We start from the raw sequence: 20,009 nt of genomic DNA, 5'->3' as shown, positions 1-20,009 counted from the left end.
ACTGTCCAGCCCAACAACAACCTCCTTGCAACCTTGCCTTATTCTGTATTGTGCTGTATTATATGTCATTTCCTATCATTTTGGAAAGTAAGAGTTTGGTAGCCAGAGTGTGGTAGGCAGAACTGTAGGCTGGATAATGCAGCCTGTATTCCAGAGGCTGTGCAGCCTGCTCAGAACTCCAGATGATTCCTGGGGGAATAATGTATTTCAGATGCACTCTCACTGTTACAGTGAGGCAAAGGAAGGGAAATGTTGCCTGTTGCAAATATCTACAGAGCATGATCTGCAGTTCAGAATCACACCAAGTTCCTTTTAAAGGCAATGGTAGATTTGCCCAAGTAAAGAATAAGACCTCCAGCAGCTGCCCCCACAAGTTACATGCAATGGTCAAAAATCTGTCTGAATTACTCTTTTTGCAGCTTTCACTTCCGAACTGAGGGCGGAACTGTGAAAAGTAACTCTGAGTCTCCCTTCTCAACTTCTACTGAGAATAAGGCTTCACTGGCCCCTTCATCACCATCTGCTACTTCTGTCACCATGGCAAGTGCTTCTGCCCTTGACGTGCCCACTCCAAGCCCAGCGACTGTCCCCTCTGCCCCCACACTGCTAGCTTGGAAGCAGCTGGCTTCAACCATACCCCAGATGCCTCAGATCCCAGCATCAGTGCCTAACCTGGCAACTTCACCCTTGGCAACGACCTCCCTGGAGAATGCCAAGCCTCAGGTCAAACCAGGATTTCTCCAGTTCCAGGAGAAGTAAGTTGTAGATGCTGCTTTCCTTCTTGTGTCCTCTCCAGCCTTGCAGTCCCCTCCCTACTGCTCCTCAAAGCTGTAGTACTTCATCTGTATGTACCTACTGAGAGACCTTCTGTCTAGAAAGAACTCTGGGCTTTACATCACAGAAAATTTACTTCTAGAAAATACCTTTGGTTATCCTAGGAAAAAAACCCAGGATTTTCAAGTAGATCTGGGAGCACTTTTAGGTATGAAATGACCTTGCTGACATACCATTTAAGCCCTTTTCACACCTCTCATGAGGTATTTTTTGACGCTGAAGGCTACAGAGGAAGCGTGGCGTTTTCAAAGGTTTCAGCACAACACCAGACTAGCCCAACCTCCAGATCTTGCTGCAAGTCTGAGACTTACCATGAGTTTCTGTAGCTGAGCAAAAATCAGTGGGGGAGTGGGGAACCAAAACCATTTAGCTGATTAAACAGGCCACTGCTGATATTGTCTAATCAGGAGAAGCCCTGGATTTGCAGAGTGTCTGCCCGAGAATTTCATTTTAGTTACACAAAATTGAGATAGGAGAAACCATCTGAACCCATCAAGGTAAGCAGAGGCAGAAGGGGAGAGATGGCATCTATTCAGACCTCGAGAGAGCTTTAAATTGGAAGTGTGGCCCTCAAAAGACTACAGAACCCACCATGCATTGCTGTATTTTAATAATCTTAATCAAGAAATTGCACTAGCTTGGTGGAATTGCAGTAGTGTTGCCAGCATCGATTTTACTCGAGAGGAAGGTGGCTATGGGAAATCTGTAGGCCAGGTCTGGAACAGAGGCTTCAGCGGGGCTCCCCTTGAATTAAATTTTGGCAAAGAAACAAATATGTGAAATGAGTGAAGGTGATGATTTGGTTTTGGATTTATTCCAGTGATCCCTGCCTGGCAACGGACTGCAAGTACGCCAACAAATTCCACTTCCACTGTCTCTTTGGGAACTGCAAGTATGTGTGCAAAACCTCTGGCAAAGCAGAATCCCACTGCCTGGACCACATCAACCCCAACAACAATCTGGTGAATGTGCGAGACCAGTTTGCTTACTATTCCCTGCAGTGTCTCTGTCCGAACCAGGTAAGAGCCATTCAAAGCAGTGCTCCCCAGGGAATGTGTGGGGGAGAAGAATGGGAGAGAGCAGGTAGACTGGCCAGGAGGAAGTGAGGCTGAGTACAAGTACAGAACCATGCAAGGGTCTTCATTACATGGCCTAGCAAAATGTTTCCATCAAATGGGAAATCGCACTGCTTTTGTGTTTCTTTGATTTGGGTGAAGTGGACAAGGCAGCTAGAATGATGTAAGAGACAAAAGAGGAGATAAAATAAAAATCTGTGATGGATGCCAGGGAAAGCCACAGGTTAGGTTTGGGATATTTCAGTGTAGAGTAGCACAAGACAGAACACATGACAGGAATTAGTTTGCATTGCAGTTTGTGGAAGATGAAGTGGCTGTGACTAGAGCATCAGTTGAGGCCTCCTCATTGCTCAGAGGGACAGCATTAGTAGCAGGCAGATGAGAGTGCACTTGTTTCAGATACGTATGCTTAAAGCAACCTGCCTGTTTTGCTCCTCTCCAGCACTGTGAATTCAGGATGCGAGGGCATTACCACTGTCTTCGGCCTGGCTGCTACTTTGTGACTAACATCACCACCAAGCTGCCCTGGCACGTGAAAAAGCATGAGAAGGCAGAGAGAAGGGCAGCCAATGGCTTCAAGTATTTTACCAAGCGGGAAGAGTGTGGCAGACTAGGTGAGTTTTCTTCTCTTTCCCCTGTCACCTTTCTCATGTGGTCTGTCCCATGTCCAGGCTGAGGATGCCATGAATTAGACCCTGTGATTTATGCTTATGGTGTATTTAGTCATTAATCACTAAACAAGAAATGGAACAAAACAGAAAGCAGTTCCTGATCTGCCTGAGTTACAGCATGTTTTCCCAAATAGACCCAAGTAAAATGGATAGAAACTGTAATGTAGAAGCTAGATAGATACAGATATATCTATGTATTTGTTTGGTGATACAGCATCCCCTTTGTTTTTCCTTTTTAACTATTTGTCAAGACCTTTTGGTTGGTTGGTTGTTTTTTCTTTTTTGTACTTTGTAATCTTGGCCTACTGCTTGTGTTGTGTAGAGTTCAAGGGTAAAGCAAAGCAGATGCCTGTTCTGATGAGTGCTTTGTGTGCAGCTCTTCCTGTACCAAGGCAGCTGGTATGGAGAAGAGCATTAACTAAACTGCTCCCTTCTCTGAAACCATTCTCTGCAGTCACTGGTGTTTTGTGCCAGCCTCCCACCAGAGCAGGGCCCGAGGAAGTGCCTGAGATGTGGCCCTTGCCCACTTACCAGAGCTATTAGCAGCACTACAGTAGTTATTAAATCTAAGTGCCTTGAGTGTAAAGCTGGTAAAACAAACACACAACAGAAAGTAGAAAGTATTCCCAGGGAGGTATCTACAGCTGAAATCCAGGGCTATGAACTGGGGCAATCCCCAAAGGCAGCTCCAGCAGAACTCTAGCCTGAACTGCCTGGGATTCACTTAACCCTTTGAGTTGTGTTTTGGCTTAACGCTATCACAGACTCAGTCCTCCCTGTCACTCCTGGTCGGAACAAGGGCTGAAACAAAACAGGGTTCAGAATAACATTCTGGGTGCTGCTCTCTCACATTGCAGGGAACTAGCCACAATAACCAGAACCTAACTTTTCAGCTTTGAATACATGGAGAATGGTGGCTTGTTTGTGGTAACCAGGGTAATGTGTGTCAACACACCACAGCCAGTGCTTACCTCAGTCTCATTTACACATCAGTAGATTCAGCAGTTGCTGTTATTTACTCAACTTGAGGTGTTTCAGGTGATAGCAGGGGCTAGACAAAGCAGGACAATGATATATGACACCCAGCCCACACGGATGCCCTAGCAACAGGCGAGCCTTCACCTGCCCTTTGCTGATACTGTTTCAGTCCCGCCAGCACTGTTTGTTCTCCATCCCAGAGAACAGCACAACGAGATGGGGAGGGCAGATGAGGTGGGGCTGTGGGGGAGTGCAATACCTAAACAAACACAAACTTGGCATGCACATAAAACGCTATCTGTGAGCTAAGGATGGGCTGGGTGGCTCAGGAGCTGTTTGGCAGCAGGCATCCGCAGGCTGTGCATGTGTCAGCAGGGTTTATTTTTGGAAGTGCTGGGGTGCAGGCATCCAGCAGTATGTACAGGTGCCATGCAGTAACCACACACTTAGCCAGCACTCTGCACTGGCCTGTGTAGATCCAAGGGATGGGGTAGCAAGATGTGTTTGTGTGGGTGTATATGGTTATACCAACAAGTACCTGCATGTCTGCTTCTCTGTACATCTCTGTGCTTTTCATGTTGCATATGTATATATAGCAGGTGCAGAAAGCACTGGCCAGCTTTAAGGGCTGTGAATGTTTCTGAACAAACAGAGAATAGCGTTTTTAGACATATTTGTGCATATATAAATATATACACGTATGGGTGGGAAGGGAGAGATGTAAGCAAAGGTGTATGGGTGTAGATAGATGATAGATGTGTAAGGGTATGGCTAAGGGATGATGGAGAACAGACAAAACCTGATTATAGACAGAGCTGTGTTTTTACTGCAACAAGCCATTTCTTATCACCTATAGAATGTAGCTGTTTAGGACTGTTGGTTAATTGGATACACAGACTCCCAGCATGCATGGCACTATCCACAAGGAAGAAAATGTGTCAATGCTGTATGCCAGAATCCATATAAATTGCTTGTTGTTTAGTGGCTGGCCCTATTACACAACAAATTTGGAGTGGCAGTAAACACTTCCTGGCTCATTTCTGTCTGACCAGAGAGCATACAGTGTCCAGAGCCAGAGCTTGGAAAAGACTGCTTTTCTGAGAGCACAGTTAAAGGAAAAAAAAAAGAACTCAATTCTAAGCTATGGGTGTGTATTTGTAATTGTAACTTATATGACACAGTTTGGTTTCCCTTTGTAATGGAAAAGGTGCTAACTAAGACTGGATAGCATAGGGAACTACTAGATCTTATGATAATGTTCCTTGATAACCAAACAAGGAGGAATGGGACTAGTCTGCAGCTCGGGCTCACTTTTAAAATCTCTGTACACTGTAATCCTCTCTTGAAGTTCCTCAGCAGGCAAAAGATCATGTGTTTTGTTTTGTTGTTTTTTCATTCAGGGCTGTTCCTAAAGAACCTGTAACCATTCATAATTTTCAATCCACCATAAATTCACATAGCAGCAGCCTTGTTCTGTCTCCAGATGATCTCCCCTACAGTCCCTTTCTCTCCTGGTACCTTTCAAGTGATATATACAATGGTTTTCTGTCTGTAGGTTGCAAATACAACCAGGTGAACAGCCACTTCCACTGCATTCGTGAGGGCTGCCAGTTCTCCTTCCTGCTCAAGCACCAAATGACATCCCATGCCAGGAAGCACATGAGAAGGATGCTGGGGAAGAACTTTGATCGCGTTCCTACTCAGGTGACTTTACTGGTTATTGAAGTTTTAGATCCACATTTAGTGTTGGGCCCTTTGGCTGCTTGCTCCTGAATTGCTTTCTTGCCAAGACACTCACAGCCAGACTCTCAAGGATTTGGGGGGATGCATGCGGGGATGCAACTGGGATGTGTGAGTTCACCCAAACTGGTTATACCTGCTTGGACTTCTACAAGACAAGCACAGACATCAAAGCATTACTTAGTGTAGACAGCTTTTCCCTGCAAATTATGAAGAAAAAGAATTGAGAAGGTTAACACTAAAATACTGACATTTACAACTTGCACTCCCCTCCCTGCTCTCTCAATATCCACCAATTGGCTTATTAAAATTAAAGTGCTTAGGATGTGGAAGAATTGAATGTGCTGGTTAAAGCAAAGATTTCCTGTTGCACATAAAGAGTTATTTGCTGCTTCCACCTAGTATAGGAAAAATACCAGTCTTGAAATTTCTGTTATTGATTTGGAGTTAGTTTGTCCTCTCTCAGGAAGTAGCAGAGCAACATAGTTGCTTCTTTTCTAACACATAACTGAGAGCAACTGGCAGGTTGGGTTTGTCTGTTTCATGAATGGATTGAAGAGTTCCAACTGCTCAGAATGGCAGCTTGTTCTTATTCCTTAGCTGCTTTAACTTCCATGGAGTTGGGACATGAAACAAGCTAGCTTTATTTAAACACCTGTGACTGATCTGACCCTAAAGACATCTTCTGGTATATGAACAACAAAAGGAGTCATCTGTAGAAGCAAGATGGGAACTCCCTTCCATTCCACAACATGGGAGAGGTCTCTATTAGTTATTAAGTGCTGTCATTAAATTAATTGTTCAAGTCCACTGCTGTTGGATTTAATGAGCTCACAGATGACAAGGAACTGATGTTACTGTTGTAGTAGCTTTTGTTTTGAACAGGAGAAGTTTAGGCACAAGAATCAAACTTAGAAGCAATTTAACACATAGATTTGCCTCCCCTACTCTACTAGTACATGCCAAGTCTCTATCCCTATGAATTTTAGTCCATGCAGAGCAGAAGATGCTTGTTTTGAGCTCCTTTTTGCATTTAAATGCACCAACTCCAGTTTCTCCCATTCCTTGTTGCTCAGTAGGCTCTTAGTGCTGTCTTTGGACATAATTGCTCTGGGTACCTGCCCATGTCACTCTCCAGAGAAGACCATGCCACAGCAGAGCATACACATGGTGTCTGTGGGTTCAGTCTGTTCCCCTGCTGCAGTGTCTCAGTATGGCAGGCACTGAGATAGTCACAGAATAATAGAAAGCCACGTTGGAAGGAACCTCAAGAATCATCTGGTCCAACTATAGTCATGGCAGTAGTTGTATTTCCAGTCTCCAGCTGCAGCAGGACCTACACAGTGAGGTATTAATGCCAAGATTAACACCTCCTGTTTTTGAATGCATCAGAATCCACACACCAGGATACTGGTGCCAAGATTAACACTCCCAGCCTCTGAGCCCATCACAATTCACATACCAGGGTACATGTGCCAGGTTGAGTGCTCTGAGCTCTCAGTAAAGGCAGATTCATGCTCCTAGCCACAAGGGCTATGGGTTCCCTTCACAGGCATGTTCCAGGTATCCCTCAGGAACTGTGGCAGGAAGAAATAAATGTGCAGACAGATGGTTTTGGTCTTGGCATCTTCCTTCTGGTGTGAAAGTCCCTGTCCTGTTTTCTTGCTGCAGGTTATTGGCCACACTCCAAGAAATGAAAATCTCCCCCAGGTTGGCAGCATGGCTCCCAGCCCAGCCTCATCAGGAACCCCAGCTTCCTTTCAGGGACCCCCGAGCATGATGGACACTGAGACAGATGAGTACATGGACTACACTGGCTGTAGCCCCGGGGGTATCTCCTCTGAATCTTCCAACATGGACCGCAGCTGCTCCAGCACTCCAGTGGGCAATGAAAGTACATCAGCAGGTAAGAGAGAATTGGGGTGTGTGTGAAATGGATCATCAGTTGCCTGCTCTCTTGGGAGATAAACTCAAGAAGACAGGCCAAAGGAGAACTGCATCTTAAACTATGAACTGTACCAGCTTCACAGTAGTGCCTCGTAATAACCTAGTTCCCTCCATCATTTGTGAGCAGAGATCCATCAAAATGTGCATCCATGAACTAACAGATTATCTTTTTTCTCCCTGAAGAGAGGTTTTTCTCCTGTGTCTTGGAGTTGGATCTATTTTAAAAAACAATTTTTAAAAAAGCAAAAAAACCAAACCAAACCCCAGGTTGTGGGCCTGTTCTGTACTTGTCATTTCCCCTGGTATCTTTTTTATATTTCCTTGTGCAGCCTCTGAAGTCAGGCACTTTCCTGTGCTGTAGAAGTAGAGAAAGACTATGCAATAGCAAACATTAAATACACAGAGGGGAAAAACCTACCATGTCTTCAGAAATCAACATCTAGAAACAGCTCTCTTGAGCTCCCTTCCTCATGGAAAAAACCTCTTGTTCCGTTTTGTGCAATGTTGCGCAGGGGAAACTTCCATCATCCCCTCTTTTTTGAAGTTTCTGCCATTGTTTCCTGTTTGCCAGGATAATGTGCAGCCATCTCCCACTGCACTACAGGGTTATCTTTTCAGTAGTCAGGTATCTTTGATGAATTCTGTTATCATCTAGTGGTGATCCAGGGAGCTCTTAGCTGTCCTTCCCATGGTTAAGTGTACATTCCAGACAGGCTGCCTCACAGGGTTCGCTTTAGTTTCATACACATTTTGCTACTTTCTTTCCCACACCAGTCAGATGAAGGTTACCATACAGCACAGGTATATACAACATGTGTTGTATGAACACTGCTGGGGCATGGCAGTGGCTGCCCCAGGATGTTGAAGCTCCTCTAGAGAGCTCTGGTGGGACAGTGGTTCCTGGCCCTCTCTCCAGTGTCAATCACTGTCTGGCCCAAGTCACACACTTCTGGGAAATGCCCCCTGTGCTCTCCAGCCAGTCAGTAACTCCACCCACCCAGAGTGTAAGACCAGCCTTACAGCTATTAGTGGGTACAAGCTGACACCATATAAATGAACAAGGACCAAACAAGCAGGAATTTCAGTCTGAAAGCCTGTGACTGTTTCCCTATGCCACTAAAGCCACCTTACCATCTGCAGAGACAGCCATCCTCTTCCTGATGCTGTCAGTTCCTCACCTTCTGTTTCTTCTCTGTTACAGTTCTGTTTCATACATTTGTGAATGTATTTTCCATTTCACCATATTGCTTCTACTCTTGGGTTCTCATTTCAGTTCTTTTGTTTGTTTTTTTGTTTGTTTGTTTGTTTTGTTGTTTTGTTTTTGTTTGGTTTTCCTTTTTTTTCTGCTTTTTTTTTTTTCTCTCCACATTCTCCAGGCTGCCTGGTTCCTTCTACTGCTGCTGCTGATGACGCTACCCACACTGCACCACAACCTCAACCACCATCTCTGCCTCCATCTTTCTCACAAGCCCTGCTTAGGTCTCCCCTTCCCACCCTCCCCTATCTTTTTTCTCCATCTTGTCTCTCATACTCTCTGCTCAGTGCCACTCTTGGATCCAGCAGGGGCATTGTCATGCCTGCCGCCAGCACCGCTGGGTTTGCGCCCATCATTGCCACTCCAACTCCAGTAAAAAGTGACGTTCCCTTAGTTCAGGATGCAGCAGGTAACACTTCTTTGCTTTCTCTCTTAGTGTCCTGTGCCCATCTCCTTCCCCACTCACCCTGCCCACATTTTTTCTCTGCACCTCTGGGTCAGTAACAAAGCATATGTCACCCTGTGTCTTACGTAACTTTATCCAAAGGCCTGTCCATGCCTACACCATTTGTCTGCTGACCAGTAACCACAGCTGAGAAGGGTGACCAAAAACCACAGCAAATCATGGAGAGACATTCAGATACCCAAGAGCAATTTCCACCAATTCCAACTATGAGAAAAATCTTAACAAAAACCATAGTTAAAAAGCACTTTCAGCCTTTTGATAACAGCAGGGTGGCCATAAAGCAAACTTGAGCTCATGTAGCATTAGTGGGACTTGGAATTCTTGTTCAGATCTTCCAGCCACCAGCCTAGTGCCACCATAGGCTGCTGCACACATCTCAGCAGGTAAATGTCTGACCAGGTACCAAGCTCCCATATTTTTATAGATCTTGTAAGCTTCACTGCTTCCTATTCATAGACAAAGCCATAAAATTCAGGGCTGCTCTCCCCAGCACAAGTGACAGAGTGAAGCACCCTCAGTGTCACTGATGACATCAGACAGCTCAGGCTGTTTCTCACACTCACTGTTATTTACATCTGCTCTTAACAGCTGCAAAAAATACATCTAGATTTTTAGTTTTAAGCTGCCATGTTTCCCATGTGTGACTAAGATCAGAGATGTCTCGGGCTGGGGATTCTTATTCCAGCTGGGAACGTTTTTTAGGGTGTGTCTCAGTTTTGGCTTCTTTTCCCAACTCCCAGCTCCTTTCTAGTTAATTAAGAGCATATTTGTGCTTAAAGTTCACACTTAAGAGGATTCTGGCAGCCTACAAATGTCCCAGTCATTCTTACTACCAGTTTTAGTCATGTGCAAATCTAAGGTAACTGGTTGGAGTATGGCTGGAGGACCAATTCCACTTGGAAATTCACAGGTTTTTCTCATGGGACTCAGCAGGAGAGGAATCCTTGCCCTGTCCAGAGGAGTTTTTTTCCAGTGACCATAATACACAAGGAACAATATTTTTACCTTTTTTTTTTTTAAACTGTTTTGCATGCAACCTGACAAATCTTACCTTTGTGCTGTGCTTTCCTCTAATTCTGTTTTTTCAAGTTTCTTTTCGTTTTACCTGTGTATGGTTTGGTGACTGCATTACTAGTAGTTGAAAAGACAAGCCTGAGGCAGGCACTTACCATGGGGATTTGCTTGGGATTAAATCTGTTGAGGCTTGTGATCTTCAGTTGGGTGCTGGGGACTGGACACTGTGGTGGCTGAAGGAGGGTACCAGGTTATCAGCTCTCTTTTTCATACCCTTGCTGTGAAACTTTCCCTGTAAGAGAAAACAAAATTGGTGTAACTAAAGTCCTAAGTCCATTTGTTTGAGCTGGTGTAACAGCTGGGCAGATACACTGAGGTTAAAACAGGTAACATTTAAATTCTACTTATTTCCCACATTTCCCATCCAGAGCCTTTCCCTTAAGATGGCTTCTCCCATATTCCTGTCTGAAGACAGACAAGATGAGCATTCATGCTGATGATCAAAGACTTGATGGTTTGGCAGGAATTTTTATTTTTTATTTTTGAAAAGGAGTAATGATTGTCTGGATAGCAGTGATTTGTCCAGACAGCAGTGCCCTGACACCGGTCGCCTGGAAGTGGAGAACCAGATTTTACAATCCCAGATGTCTCTGGGGGTGGGGAGCAGAGAGTAATTGGTCACAGATTCTATAGCTAAGAGCTTGCTAATTTAAAATCTACAGTGACAGAAAGTTATTCTTTCACTAGTAGCTGGTTAAATGAGCCTTAATGTGCATTTTCCACCAGCTACCTGTCATGAAGGTGGTCTCACCAAGGAAGCCCCAAGCTGGTGGCCCTATTTGCAGTCTGAGCAAAAGTGCCACGTAACAAATGGGTGTGGAAAAATTTTTTGTTCTTTGCTTATCTTGCAATCTGTGTAGCCCAGCCATGCAAACCAGGCTGGAGATGAGGTGGCTGCTACCACTGCCATGGACTTGTAGCTTCCAATAGACTGCCAGCTCAACTTTTGGAGCTCCCTTCAGTGATTGGGCCAGACATGGCAGAAATAGCAGGTCTCACTTTTAGTGCTTGCTTACCAGCCAGGAAAAGAAATAATTCTACAACAGTCAAATAGATGATTGTTTCTTCAGTCTCCTAGACAGGGATGCAGGCTGCTCTGGATTCTCAGGCCCCAGGCAGTACATGTCCCACATCATGCCTCTGTTTAAAGAGGATGGCAGTTTGAGCATGAAGAGAGGCAAAAAAAAAAAGAAAATCATTTTAAAAAAAAAAAAAAAAAAGGAAAGAAAAGTATGGTTTAGTTGCAAGCTGTAATTTCCAGTTACACTCACAGTTCTGCACCTGGTGCGAAATTCTTTTTTCCAACCTTGTCTGTGCTGCGTGTTGATACTGGAGCCTGTGGTTTCATTCTGGAAATAGCAAGCAGTGAAGAAAGAAAAGTTAATAGATATAATGAGGTCGAGTCCTTGATGTCAGCTTGATCCCAGGGGACATGAGCACTAGCCAGTGATGCTGGCCCTGTGAATGAAAGTGGAAGATAGATGAGGGCTCTTTATTTACTAGGGGCATCATGTGATTTTTGAGACCCCAGGGAAAGCTGTAGAACTGGTATTTTCTCTCAGAGTCCACTGGCTAGTGATGATGAGAATTAGCTCCATTGAACATCTGTCCATCTGTCTTTCTAAGTGCACTCATCGTAATATGTAGGCACATTACAGTGAGGGATGGTGCAGTCTCCTGGCCAAAGTCCATCCTATTTCTATAAATTCCCCCCCTTGCAGTTTTAATCACACACGGGATCTTCCTTCCCTTCCTGCCTGTCCTTGGCAACTGAATTGCTGGGACAGGGGGCACCAGCATGCATGTACCAGGTTTTAGCAGACTTACTTAAACTCTTTTTCCACTTCAGCCCCAGTGAACTACAGTAAACCACCTCAGTCTTGGACTGGAAAAAGCAGCTCCTCTGTATTCAATTTTGATTTGAGGAAAACAGAACTAGAAATTAACTAAGGAGCAGGAGAAACAGCAGCAAACCAGAGAAGCAACAGGTAGCATTTGGACAATATCAATACAGCAGAGCAGTAATTATAGACAAGGAAATGGAGAAGGCCACCTCCAGCAGGCATCAGCCAGCTCACGATCCCAGAGTTCTGGCTTCTGTAGAGCCTGAGGGATGAGCTGCTGGGTGGGACCAGTTGCAGCCTGGTGTCTCGGCAAATGCAGAGCTTGCCAGGATGTTAGGAGATGAGGAGAGACCTGGCTGTCAGCAACACCACTCTTCACTTTCTCTCCTCAGGGAATACCATCACTATGCCAACTGCCTCAGGGGCCAAAAAGCGCTTCTGGATTATTGAGGACATGTCCCCCTTTGGCAAGCGCCGCAAGACCGCGTCCTCGCGCAAGATGCTGGATGAGGGGATGATGCTGGAGGGATTTCGGCGCTATGACCTCTACGAGGACTGCAAGGACTCCAGCTGCCAATTCTCTCTCAAGGTTACCCACTACCACTGCACCAGGGAGAATTGCGGCTACAAGTTCTGCGGCCGCACCCACATGTACAAGCACGCCCAGCACCACGATCGCGTGGACAACCTGGTGTTGGATGATTTCAAGCGGTTCAAGTCTTCACTGAGCTGCAACTTCCCAGACTGTCAGTTCTCTGGCAATAGCACACACTTCCACTGTCTGCGCTGTGGCTTCCGCTGCACTGACAGCACCAAGGTGACAGCCCACCGCAAGCACCACGGCAAGCAGGACGTCATCAGCGCTGCTGGCTTCTGCCAGTTCAGCTCAAGCGTGGACTGCGAGGTGCCTGACTGCAAGTACAAACTCAAGTGCTCCCACTTCCATTGCACCTACCCTGGCTGCAAACACACGGTGGTGGGCATGTCACAAATGGACTCGCACAAGCGCAAACACGAGAAGCAGGAGCGAGGAGAGCTTCCTGCCATCTCCCCTGGCCCTGAGGGCCTTGCCCACTCCACTCTCGAGTATGACATCCAGAACTCTTCCATCAACCTGGACAGCTCCCTCAACCTCAGCACTGACAACAACAGCTCCCTCTTCTTCCTGCAGAATGCGGCTGGTGTGGGCCTCAATGATTCCCTGGACCTCAGCAAGAAGCAGTCAGAAGTCACTGAAGGTCCTTCACCGAGCAGAGCCGGGACCGCACCTCAGGAGATGGGCGCGGTGGCATCTGGCTCTGGTGATGTGGAAGATGAGGATGATTCTTCCCAGGAGGATGAAGAGGATGATGAGGAGGAGATGAATGAAGAAGAGGAAGATGATGAAGAGGAGGATGATGATGACGATGACGAGGAGGAGGATGAAGAGGAAGACTTGAACACAGATTCTGAAGAATCGCTGCCTGACCCTGAGGGCCTGGCCACTAAAGAAGATGGAGAACCAGAGGAGGCTGCTTCTTCCACAGACCAGGGTGATGCTTCCAGGCCACAGAGCGAGCCAGCCCTTACTCCAGCCCCAACTCCTGCTCCAGCTCCAGCTGCTGCCCCAGCCTCTACCATTGCCCCAGCAGCTTCTCCTTAATCTCAGAGACAACAGTGGCAGTGGTTTGGTTTTGCTCTTACACAGAATTACTAAGAGGACCCCATATGAGGCAAGAACAAAGATCGGGATAGCAAGTGAAAAACAAACTCTGTGCCACACACACACAAGAGAGAGAGAGGAAGGAGAGAAGGAAGTCCATGCTCCTGAGCAGGCCCCAAAAGAGAGACAGGTTGGCAGCAGGACTGGTGCTGCATCCCTTCATTCTGCAGATCATGGAACAGAGGGGCAGGATGCAGCAAAAAATACCCTGTTATATGGACATGAACCTTGAGGGTACCAGCCGCTTTTCCTTGCTCCTGGCATGGTGCGTGGGGCCTGTGCCCATCTGGGGACCCTTTGTTATGGGTGGGGCTCTATCCCCCCGTTTTTCTTTCTGGGTTTTATTTTTCCATGTTTTCAGTTGTACGATATTAATAATAATCTCCACTTCTTGGAGGGGGGTGGGTGGGAACAACAGGTAATGACTTCTAGAACTATATATTTGTGTGTGTGTCTCTCTCTATATATATATAATGTATACACACACACACATATATATATATAAAATTCAAGGAATTGGTGTCACAAAGACAACTAGCTCAGCTTTTGCCAGTGGGAAGGAGGGGGTGAGGGGTGGGTGCTCTCTCTCTCTCCACCCCTCCCCCCTTCTTTCTCCAGCATTAAATGAATGGCATCAGACAGCAGGGGTGGGAGTGGGTATTTATTGTCACAGAAATGAGGACGCATTAATGAATGAGCAGGGGGTGGGAATGGGACACTCCTCTGTTCTTCCAGATCCTTTTCACTGTTAATGATAATAATTTTGAATGCTATTTATATTGTAAAACTTTATCAGTCTACACTTTCTTTGTAGGACACCTCTCATCCCTGCTCTTCTGCCTGTAGGGATTTAGCTGAAGTAATGTGGGAAGAACAGCAGGCAGTTAAAGGGTCTGTCACACTGGAGGACGGGGGTTAATCTCCCATCCAGTTCCATCTCATCCCAACCCCCAGGTGCTTCCTCTCTGTTGAGGGTGAGGCGTTTTTGTGGTGCTTCAGTATCCCCATCTCAGGAGGTTGTGAGCTGACACACTCTGTCCCATGGTGCAGCACAAGGAGCACTGTGCTCACAGAAGAGCGTCCCAGCCACTAAAGCAGCCTTGAAACTACTTCTTGCTCTCTGAACCAAGCAGTTGTACAAGGACAGGTATGTCCCTGCTCCCCAAGCCCTCATCCCCAGCCTTGCACTGGGCATGGGCAGGTCTGTCTTTCTGCATGTGACTTGTGGGACGGGTGAAGGCACCACTGAAAAGGGAGAAGGCAGGCAGACATTCAGGATGCCCCTGTGGGATACCTCACTCAGAACAGGGAGGGGGGGTCTCTCTTGCTCAGCACTGGGGTGGGGAGGGGGAAACAACACTGTCCTGCAGCTCCTCTGTAGCTATTGGCCCAGCCAGTTTTTTGCAGCTACAGAATATGAGGCTGCTGCAGCTTGCACAGCACAGAGCACTCAAGCTGGGGCAGATGCCAGCTGAGGCCAGGACATAGTCCAGCTAAGAATTAGAGCATTTCTGGGTCCATGCTGATAAATTCTGACAAGTAGGGCTCATAGCTTGGGCAAGGAGCAAGGAAATGCAGCAATACTGCAGGGAGACCTGCCCCCTCCAGAAGGCTGGGCTTTCCCCTGGTTCCAGGCTCTTCCCTGCTCTTTTTTCCTAGCCCAGTCCGGGAACACACACTACAGAATACTGTCCTGGACTCTGACAGGTGAGACAGTAGCTGTTTGACCCCCAAATCCTTGCCAGAGTCCCAGAGAGAAGGCGTCTACACACGCCCAGGCTCCAGAACGACTAGCTGTATGAATTAATGCTGATAATAGTTATTTCAATGCCAGTTTGTAAGTATACCAGCCTAGCAAAAGGTTCTTTGTGTCTGATGTTTGTCTCTTTTTAAAAAAAACAAACAAAAACCAACTAATTATTTTTCTACCGTGATGCAGGCACCCCCTCCCCACACACTCCATGAGCACTTCAGCTCTGAGGGATCCTGGTAATTTGTTTTCACCCTGAACAGATAAAGGCCTCAAGAAGTTTAGGTTGCTTTTTTTTTTTTAATTATTTCCCTAAGGAACTGGTGCAGATCAGGTCTGATTTATAAACAAGCAGCTCAGCTGTGTAATTGTGGGGACAGAATGTCCAGTAATGTTTCAAAAGGAAAGACACAAAAAAAAAGTTGTACAGTATTTTTCCTGTAAAGGTTACTCCTATATATAGAACAAAAGAGAAACCACCGATGCCAGGGGGATGTGGGGGGTCATCTGCCTTCTGGATAGCCCTTAGATATGGTAATTGTGTGCAATTTTTTTTTTCTTTTTTCTTTTTTTTTTTCCTTTTTTCATGGGTTTTTATTTGTTTGTTTGTTTTTTCCTTCAATGTGGTGTTTGTAAGGGGTGGCAGGGGAGGGGGCCTTCATGCTACAGTTTGAGGCTGACTTCACACTCCTAGCACTGACCGGAGCTGCACGATTCTGAATTCTAACTTGAATTTTGTAGAGGTGAAACAAATGAAAAGAAAACAAAATGAAATATTGTTATTACTAGTTTGTAGTTTATTTAATTCTTTGGAGTTCTTTTCCTCTATCAGCTATTTGTGTGGCTTTTATTTTTATAGGGTTTTATTTTTTTGTTTGTTTTTGTTTTGTTTGGTATATTCCCTGCCCTCAACTGTGTGTTTTCTAGCACAACCCAATTCTTGAAAATAATGAAGCTCACGTTCCTGGGGCAGAGTGAGGGAATGAGGCCCTGGAATTTCTAGAAATGGGATGGGGCAAAAAAAATGTTACTGTAACAACATTTGCTGTAGGTTCTACACTTGTACATTTTTCCCATATTCAGCTACTTAGATAGTATGGTGATGGGCTCCAAGAGGAATCCTCGGATGTAACACAAGACACATCTTGCAAAACAGATGTGTTTATATTGTACCATTGAAATCAACACGATGTGGATCAGTGACTTTTGTGGGAGCAGGATCAAGCCCACTGCCTTCACTGCAGCATCCTGCAGGGGTACATGGCACCTGCCTGGGAGCACTGTTAACATGGCAGGCGGGGGAGGCTGCTGGTTCTACCTCTCCCTGTTCATACCTCACCAGACTCCACTGACCGAATCGCTGCACAATGCTGGGAGAAAGCCCAAGTGTGTGGAGAACAGGGGTAAAGGCTGGACCAGCAGCTCTGCTCACCCTACCCTGGGGTGCTGGATGCAGTGCACAGCCCGGGAGGCAGCCCTGGGCAGGTGTGGCCAGTGCAGGCGCACGGGATGGCCTGGAAGGGACCCTGTTCCACACGTCCTGTGTGACCGAGCCTGCCGGAGGGCCTGTGTTTATCTATGCACACCATTTTCTCCCCCAAGGCACCCTACTTCTCCCTGACATCTCAGCCTTTCACCCAGACTTCTCTCCTCTTCCCCGGGAGCTGGCACAGCCAACTGTGACAGCCCAGCTGGGCCTGACCCAGTGGAGGGCAGAGCCCCCCTGGGCCAGTGGCCTCCTGCCTCCCAGCCAGGGCCCCCAGCACCCAGCCCTGCCCCAGAGCGCCGCTTGCTCGCCCTTCGCCAAGTCTTGGTTCTGCAAAGCTCTTACTGTGTCTCTTTTCACAACAACAAGGAAGATAAACCCATCTTTTTAATCTGCCGTGCTGAGGCTTTAATTCAGCAAAACCCTTAAGCAGACACTTTTGGGCCAGGCATGGGGTGAAGCCTGAGCTTAAGTGCTTTTCTGAGCAAAGGCCTCAGCGGCACCGAGCCCCCCGTTCCAGCGAGGTGTTTGTTTCACTTCGAGCTCTCATATCAATAGGACTGTTAAGACAATACTATTGAAATACGTGCTTAAAAGAATGACCAGAGAAAGAGAGGGAGATTCAACTAACTGTATGAGGGGGGGAAAAGGAGAGAGGAACTATCCTGTCCAAAACAAGATCAAAACCAAACAGAATAAACCTTGAGATGGTCCCTCCTGATTCTGCTACCATTCACTGCTGAAGAGCAAAAAAACTATTGACTAGATGGTTCATTCTAGCCACAAACTCAACTGGATTAAAGTATGTGTGGAAGGAATTTTGTAAAGAAAAAAAAAAAAATTAAAAAAATTTTCCAATGTAGCAAAAAAAAAAAAACCTTTAAAAAACAAAAATGAAAAAAAAAGACAAAGAGGGAGGATTCTAGCCTTTTGTAATATCCATATTGCACACTAGGACTATAAGCCATTGCTAGCTCATTTTGAATTTTAAATGTGTAATTTTTTTGTTCTGTTGGTTGTTTTGTTGGGTTTTTTTCTTTCCATGGGGGAGGGGGGAAAATAAATGCTTGAACCACCAATGCTCTTTTTAATGTTTTATAAATATGTATGTGTATATATATAAATATAAAAATAATATGTATGCACATATATATATGTGTGTGTGTATATATCTATATGTATATACATATATATAGATATATAGATATATATATAGGTTTTGAGACAAAAATGCAGAAAGTGAAAAAAAAAACACCCTAAACAGGATGGTGTGCTCTGATTTACTTGAATCTGGTCTCTTCAGCACCTGCGTTATTAAGAACTGAATATTTTTCCACTTGAATTTAGTGCTATTAGAAATTTAATATATGTGTTTTATTTATTTGATTTTTTTTTTTTGCATGACTGATGCAAGGTTTGACATTTTCACTCAATAAAAACTGGAAAAAAAACCCCAAAGTTTTAAGTGATCAAGTTGTCTTCTTGAGTGAGGAGCTGGTGTATCTTTTTTTTTTTTTTTAAGAGCTAACACATCTTGGAGCAGTTTGGGTTTTTTCCAAGCACTGCAGTCCTAGTAATGGCCCTGCACCCCTTTTAGCAGCCACTGTTTTAGCACCAGCCCTAAGGTGGTAAGTGCAGGAGGAGCCAAGTTCTCTGTATGTGGGCTCTGACCTCCAGCTTTTTAAGCAGATCTGTAGGTTTATTTGAATGACTCATCGGGGCCCCCAGTAGAAGTGATGCTTAAATCTTTACTAAAATGGGACCTGGAGTCAGAGCTGTGACCACTCACGTTCTGCCTGCCCTTCCTACTTTGGCCTGCACACACTCAGGGTGCTAGACTGGGATCCATGGTGGAGCTGTGCTTGCTGTACCCCACCAGAAACCTTACCATGACATTCCAAGCCCACTACATCAGTAGCTGTTTGACTGTCACCCTAACAAAGGAGAGATGAGCATGAATGAACCACCCTGTCTGCATACAAGGGGTGGGGGCTAATTAATCTACTGATCACCGCTAAACTGCAGTGTTGAAGGCACATATTTTGACAGATCTTAGCAAGAACACACAAAGCTGTATGGCACACATCAACGCTCTGAAAGCAAGCATTCCTTACCTGGTCACTCTGGGTGCCAAACCTTGTACACACCACGTGCCTGCGAAGTACAGAACTGCCATCTGGGATGAGCCAATCTTTCCAGCAGGAAGCTGTCCTGGCAGCCATGGTTGCAGCACTACTGGAGGACAACTGATCCAGCAGTCAAGAGTTCTGACTGTAAAGGAACAAGAAATTAGGTAAAACCACTGCACACTCAATACAGCTTGTCCCCAGCATTCTCTAATTCAAGACTCATCCCAGGCCTGGGCATTGCCACACCAGAGGTGGGTCTAGAACAGGGTTTCATCACCAGCATCCCTGCTCTGGACAACACAGGTGGGGATCAGGCAGTAGATGCCATTTTACAAGGAATTAAGCAAGTTATTTTGGGGGAAGGGGGGCACTGTTCACATCACTTCATGTGCTCTAAAGCAACTGCCCTTGTGGTGTCTGCCAGGTAACAACCTGCCCCTGAGAAACCTCTCAGTGGGAGCCCAATGTCAGCATATGGCCTAGAGTGCCTCAGGGAAACATGTTTGTATCTCACAACAGCTCTGCAGAAGAGCTGCCTCTGTGTTGCCCCCACAGCCTCCACCCTGCCCACAGTTATTCTTTCACTGGTGAGGCACAAAGGCTGCGCACAGACCAGCACCCATCCAGCTGCCTCCCTGAAAAGGCCAAGCAGGTGAACTTCTAGACACTGGCGCGAAACACTGCTCTGACACCTGCCCTGCCACAGTGCTGTTGGGGATGGGGAAAACCAAAGAAATGCCCTCCTGTGTGGCCCTTCCTCTACCATTTTGAAGCAGCCAGGTCTCTATGCCTCTCTGCCACCTGTCAGAGAACCCAGGAGCAGCAAAGCAGCTCTTCCCAAGCCTGATGCATTGGTGGCAGCTGCCTCTGTATTAGCAGAGAGGATTAGACTCCTCTCGTTCAAAGCCCCCTCATTGCTCTGCTGCACCTCCCAGCCATCCTGTTCTCAGATGTCATTATCTGAACATGCACCTTGGAGCACCAAGGTGTGTTCTCACTGGAGCTCTGCCCACAGCACACGGGGTATCTACACGGCTGTGTTTCCAGGGGTGGGGGG

General features: G+C 46.1%; 1 protein-coding gene and 1 long non-coding RNA gene across 10 annotated transcripts in view; one reads left to right on the top strand and one right to left on the bottom strand.

Moving 5' to 3' along the window:
* CASZ1 (castor zinc finger 1) overlaps positions 1-14,007 on the top strand; it is a 198,130-nt gene extending 184,123 nt beyond the window's left edge. For 7 of the 9 annotated variants that reach the window (XM_051637228.1, XM_051637223.1, XM_051637224.1 and 4 more), the window contains 7 exons: positions 420-755; positions 1,655-1,853; positions 2,353-2,524; positions 5,115-5,263; positions 6,971-7,205; positions 8,623-8,910; positions 12,278-14,006. In XM_051637228.1, coding sequence (XP_051493188.1) covers positions 420-755; positions 1,655-1,853; positions 2,353-2,524; positions 5,115-5,263; positions 6,971-7,205; positions 8,623-8,910; positions 12,278-13,527 — 2,629 coding nt within the window. In that variant the 3' untranslated portion in view covers positions 13,528-14,006. Of the gene's footprint in view, positions 1-419; positions 756-1,654; positions 1,854-2,352; positions 2,525-5,114; positions 5,264-6,970; positions 7,206-8,622; positions 8,911-12,277 lie in introns of all 9 variants that reach the window. The other 2 variants (XM_051637229.1, XM_051637230.1) reach the window with 2 other exon arrangements.
* Positions 8,879-19,084, bottom strand: LOC127392835 (uncharacterized). The gene is made up of 3 exons (XR_007891346.1): positions 18,938-19,084; positions 11,313-11,390; positions 8,879-10,273 (listed from the first exon to the last, which is right to left on the bottom strand). It is a non-coding gene; the product is annotated as an uncharacterized LOC127392835 (long non-coding RNA).
* Positions 19,085-20,009: the final 925 nt, after the last annotated feature.

The sequence above is a fragment of the Apus apus genome, chromosome 20, assembly GCF_020740795.1.
Source record: "Apus apus isolate bApuApu2 chromosome 20, bApuApu2.pri.cur, whole genome shotgun sequence".
Lineage (NCBI taxonomy): Eukaryota > Metazoa > Chordata > Aves > Apodiformes > Apodidae > Apus > Apus apus.
Note: the sequence above shows the minus strand (reverse complement) of the source record. Positions and strands in the feature narration are given on the sequence as shown.